Source organism: Hevea brasiliensis, chromosome 14, assembly GCF_030052815.1.
Source record: "Hevea brasiliensis isolate MT/VB/25A 57/8 chromosome 14, ASM3005281v1, whole genome shotgun sequence".
In the NCBI taxonomy this organism is placed as follows: Eukaryota; Viridiplantae; Streptophyta; class Magnoliopsida; order Malpighiales; family Euphorbiaceae; genus Hevea; species Hevea brasiliensis.
In genome coordinates, this window is record NC_079506.1 from 19,334,655 (window position 1) to 19,339,895 (window position 5,241).

General features: G+C 32.9%; 1 protein-coding gene across 9 annotated transcripts; it reads left to right on the forward strand.

Annotated features, from left to right (window-relative positions):
* The first annotated feature begins 1,409 nt into the window (after positions 1-1,409).
* On the forward strand, positions 1,410-4,678 carry LOC110645280 (protein trichome birefringence-like 12). 9 transcript variants are annotated; one of them, XR_009143550.1, is made up of 3 exons: positions 1,410-2,023; positions 2,364-2,490; positions 3,589-3,777. XR_009143550.1 is itself a non-coding variant. In XM_058135427.1 (3 exons), exons 1-3 carry the CDS (start codon positions 1,494-1,496, stop codon positions 4,074-4,076), a joined length of 795 nt encoding a protein of 264 aa, XP_057991410.1. In that variant the 5' UTR covers positions 1,410-1,493; the 3' UTR covers positions 4,077-4,678. The 9 variants fall into 9 exon arrangements, 8 of the variants coding, with proteins under 8 accessions (XP_057991410.1, XP_057991407.1, XP_057991408.1 ...); XM_058135427.1 differs by lacking the exon at positions 2,364-2,490 and adding an exon at positions 4,001-4,678; XM_058135424.1 differs by lacking the exon at positions 2,364-2,490 and adding an exon at positions 4,024-4,678.
* Positions 4,679-5,241: the final 563 nt, after the last annotated feature.

The window sequence follows — 5,241 nt, forward strand, 5'->3', positions numbered from 1 at the left end:
ACTTTTAATTTATATTAAAATTTGTAACTATAATAAAATGCAACAGACACAATTTAACATTTAAATTTCAAATTTTTGTATTCTCCCATAAAAATAATTTAAAGGATATTTTAGTAAAATAACTTAATTTTTATATATAAAATGACTTTACTATCCCTATTGTTCCACAATTAATGCGGATCAACTTGATCCCTCAAGCATTTTCCTTTATATTTTACAGATATCGCTAAAGTTGAGACAACTTGAAATCTACGGTCAAGAAATCTATAGAAACTCTCATTTGAATCACTAGTTCAAGTATTGTCACTAAATGATTAGAGTTGAGCATTCGGTTCGAACCGAACCGAACTGAATTAAATTATAAAAACTAAATTATATATTTTAGAAATTGAACTGAATCAAAATGAGTGAAAAATCGAATCGAACCGAACCACTCTATTTCGGTTCGGTTTGGTTTAAACCAGTCGGTTTTGATTTTTGATTGATTTTTTAATTTAGACTTGATTTTCAAGTTATTTTGTATAATTTTGACTTTGGTTTGAACCTAATAACCATTAATCAATAAAATTAAACAATTAATATATATATATAATTAAATATAATTCATAAATTTCTTATAAAAATAAATTAATTTAAAAATCAATTCCGTTCTATTTGATTCGATTTAAACATATAAATTAATATTATGTTCAGTTCAGTTTAACCAATTTTTTCCTCTTTAAAATTGAATCAAACTGAAATAATCAAAATTTTTATAATATAAAATTAAAACGAACCGATTAAATTTTAAAATCGAACTGATTGAACCAAATTAATCGATTCAATTCAATTTTTTAATTTGAATTAAAATCTGCTCAGCCTTACAAACGATGTAAGAGATTCTTATTGTATTTCAAAGTTTTTAGTTTATATTTCAAAGTTTTTAAACATCTATGTGAATTTTAACGGACACCTTGCAGACAACATTGCAACATCTATTTTAACTCATTACCCTCGTTCTGCATCATTAGATTTATTTTACTATACAAATATGTCAATTTATTATTTTATTATAAAAATAATTTTATTAAATAGATTTTTTTATACGCATATATTAAAATGATATTTAATTATTAAAAAAAGAAAATAAAGTCTTGTATCGTTCAAAGGGGTCATTTTAATTTTTTTATTGGATTTTAGGTACAAATATATATTTATTTATGTATTTTTATTATTTATTTACTTATTTTATTTTTATTATTTATTATTTTTTTCGAAAACTACAAATATAACCTCTAACACTTTTTGAAAATAATATTACTCATAAGATGTATATTTTTAACCCTTTACTATTATTATTATTATTATTATTTCTCAAAAATCAAAGATGAAATTGTTAAGGGAAAAAAATTAAAAACAGAAAATCTCGTTCCACTTTCCACTTGAAAAATTGAATACACCAAACAGAGTCTTAACTCGAGCTCTACTCTCTCGGTCTCTCCTCTACGATTCAGATGGTGGATCTGCAATGCCTTCAAAGCTTCCTACTACAATCCCTTGCCTCATCTTCCTCTCCGTTCCTCTATCTCTACTCCACTTCGCTCCTCCCTTGCTCCTCCACATCCATCACCACACCTTCTCCTTCTTCAACTTGCAATCTCTTCGAAGGCCACTGGGTCTTAGACCCTGAGGCTCCCAAACCCTTTTACGATGAGTCCTGCCCATTTCATAGAAACGCCTGGAACTGCCTTAGGAACAACAGAGACAACATGGGTCTCATCAATTCCTGGAAATGGGTGCCCCAAAAATGCAATTTGCCACGGATTGATCCGCAGAGATTTCTAGGGATAATGAGAAATAGGAACATTGGATTTGTTCGCGATTCTTTAAATGAGAATTTTTTGGTGTCGTTCTTGTGTATTCTTAGAGTGGCTGATGCTGATGCAAGGAGGTGGAAAAAGAAGGGGGCTTGGAGAGGTGCTTATTTTCCCAAATTCAATGTCACCGTGGCATATCACCGGCCTGCTTTGCTCGCCAAATATCAGTGAGTTATATTTATTTATTAATTTATTGTGCTTGAACTTGTATCTTCTCAGTATGTGCCAGTGATTCCCATATTGGCAGGAAAAATGCACAAACTTGTTGCCATATAAATCTTCTCAGATAGAAATAGTAAGTTTTATTGCCATCAAAATAGGCGTTACTGAATAATTGTCAACTAGGCTTGTTTAGTTCTGGTTCATTTCTTGGTCCTGAATGCATTTTGTTGGAATCTTATGGCTCCCTTCTACCGGAATACAATGTTATCACTTTTTTCTTTCTCCTTTTTAAATATTGAAAATGACAACCTCACTTGCTCATCACTGATCAAATAAAGGTGGCAGCCAAAACAGTTGCACTTGCGAATGATGGATAGAAGGAAACATATCGCGTCGATGATGACGCACCTGCAGATGAATGACCCACCGTCAATCATTTTTATGATGTTCTCATATTTAATACTGGGCATTGGTAATTTCCTCTCTAATGAACTGATTCTTTCACCTTTTAATGCTTTGGCATTTCATCTGCATTATTGCAGATTCATTGAAAAAAAAAATGGTGGCTTGGTTTATGACATGATTTGGAACACTCAGGGACGACTAGATATGTCTATAGTCTTACATTCTTATGTAAAACTCACAGGTAAGGAGTCTTGTATTGCAATGTTCTTGTCTTGTATTGCAATGTTCTTGTCCTTGTCAATCACTATTATTTTGTATTGCTGTTTCTCAACTCTCATTGTCCTCTTTCTCTTTTGGACATTAATTCTCTTGCCTGTATTCCACAGCCGTAGTGTGTTCCTTTAATTTGGTAGAGCTTGACACAATATTCATTTATTCTAAATCTAACAATTCAAGAAAAACATACAAGTATTTTCACAAGTAGTTTACAACCATCTAGGTTTCACTTTATGTAACTACATGGTTTTAACTTAGTTTTTGCTCTGGAGACTCAAAGTATAATTCCCAGAAATGAAAATTGGCTTATTACCTGATATAACTCAGAAAAATTATTGCTTATCAAAAGGTATTTAAAAAATAAAGTTTTCATTCTACTTTCACATATGGCATTTACTTTTGATGCATTAACAAAATGCCCATGTAATTGTGGTGTATTCAAAATATGAGCTCAGAAGAAATTGGGAAAATATCTGAGGACATTTATGATAAAATACTAGTAGGATGACTGTTAAAACATTACGTGATATGTGTGCAGAATGATCTAGTTACAATGATGCAAAGGTCTATTATGTGTAAAGGGAATAGTAGAATGCTAGAAGCATGCTAGCTGGAAGTTGAGGAAATGAATACCAAATGAAAGAGGAATATTTGTAAAGGGAATCTGAAATGCTCAACCATGTGTGAGCAAAGAATTAGGTTAAGATTAATTATTTTCACTTTTTTGCATCCTTGTACTGGCAGATCTGCTATTTTGCTTGTTCTTTCTTGTTATGCATTTGTAGTGTCTAAATGCATCTTTAAATTATATTATTTCATCTGGAATAGGTGGGGTCATGACAAATTTCCAAATGACACACCTTTTGTTTTTTATCATGCTGGCCAACAGATACTTCCTTCCCTTGGTTTGTTTGATGGATTTAAAGTTGTTCTTGAGAATATGGTCTCATATATACAAAAGGAAGTTCCTGGCAAGACATTCAAGTTTTGGCGTCTGCAATCACAGCGGCATTTTTATGGCAGTGAGTGGAACCAAAATGGAAGTTGCTTGTTCAGTGAGGCCCTCAACGAAAATGAGGTATGAATAAGTTGATGGCAATTCACCCTTTAGGCTTTCTTACCAAGTGTGATAACTAATGACAAAGTATTAACCTGTACTGAAATGCTACACCACAGGTTCAAATTTTGAACAAAATTTTAATTTGATCTTCAACACCATGACCCTTCATAGTGTGTCAGTAGTTCTAATCTTGCCTTTATTTATATTTCCTCATTGATATTGCATACTGATACCTGGACAGCTTGATTTGTGGTTTGATCCCAGCAAAAAAGGAGTTAATAAAGAAGCAAGACAAATTGATCATGCAATTGAACTGACATTGCAATGCACGGATATCCACTCGCTGGATCTAACTTGTTTGAGCGATTATAGAGCACATGCATACCCTTCAATTTGGTTTGGGAAGAAGGATGCCAATGGCAATCTGGGGTCAGAATTGCATGCATTGGTGCCTACCTGGTGTTCCTGACGCATGGATTGATATATTGTCAGAGCTTATCTGTTAAGGCGTTTTGAAGAACCGATAAAGAGACAAGGCAACATTAACAAGTTATATCCAGACTTTAATTATTTTGCGGATTTCTGTACATTACACAATAAAATGCTGTGTAGTTTCATGGACTAAGTTTTAGAATCAGGCAATCAGAATACAAGCTGGTGTTTTAGACAGACTTCCTTGAGATATACTTCCAGTAGATTCAGATAAAAAAAGCTTCCCGCTACGTCCTTTTTACGTTGACGTTCTGAAGGGAAATAAATTTATTCCCAGTTGTAAGTTGACAAAAAAAAGAAGAGATGGGAAATTCTTATGGGTTGTGAAATAGGTGATTGGAAGCTTAACTGAATGACTTCATTTTTCTTCCAACTTGGTCATGTACGTTTGAAATATCTAATGTGTGTGCATGATTATTTCTTTCAATTTGTCTTCCACTCTTCTTAAACTGGAAATTCCTGTTAGGTTTTGAGATCCTAACAATCTGATTTTAGTAGAACTTTGACAGAAGAAATTAGAGAGAGATAGAGAGGAAATAGAAGAGAACTATAGAGAATTCAAGGAGGGAAAGTGATTCAGGAGTACTAATTCTTGAATGAATCTCTTCCTTGGTATATAGCTACTCTATATACAGTTATTCCCTTGTAACGTTCGCCGTCTGTTTATCCCGAGCAAACTCCAGCTCCCTAACTACTTGTAACTTCTTAGCTAACAATTCTCAACTTCCTCACTATTTCTGAATTACAATTTCCCCCAAAACTATTTCTTTCTATCCCTTGTTCTCCTATATGCAGTAACCTCTCTATTAGCACATTCTTGCCTCAAAGAATATGCAAAATCTTGAAATTGTGCTCTAATGACGGATACATCTTCTCAAGTTACATCTTCACTTGGCAGACCAACTCACTGAATTAGGACTTTGAGAGACCTGCTGATGATCCCTGTTAATAACCATAGTTTGCAGGACTTGTTTTGGAGCTAAAACAATC

Bases quoted from the DNA above. Each gene is read 5' to 3' on its own strand.
- LOC110645280 (XM_058135423.1), top strand. From the start codon at position 1,494: ATGGTGGATCTGCAATGCCTTCAAAGCTTCCTACTACAATCCCTTGCC. The intron at 2,024-2,356 runs GTGAGTTATATT...GATCAAATAAAG, and splicing joins GCTTTGCTCGCCAAATATCA to GTGGCAGCCAAAACAGTTGC.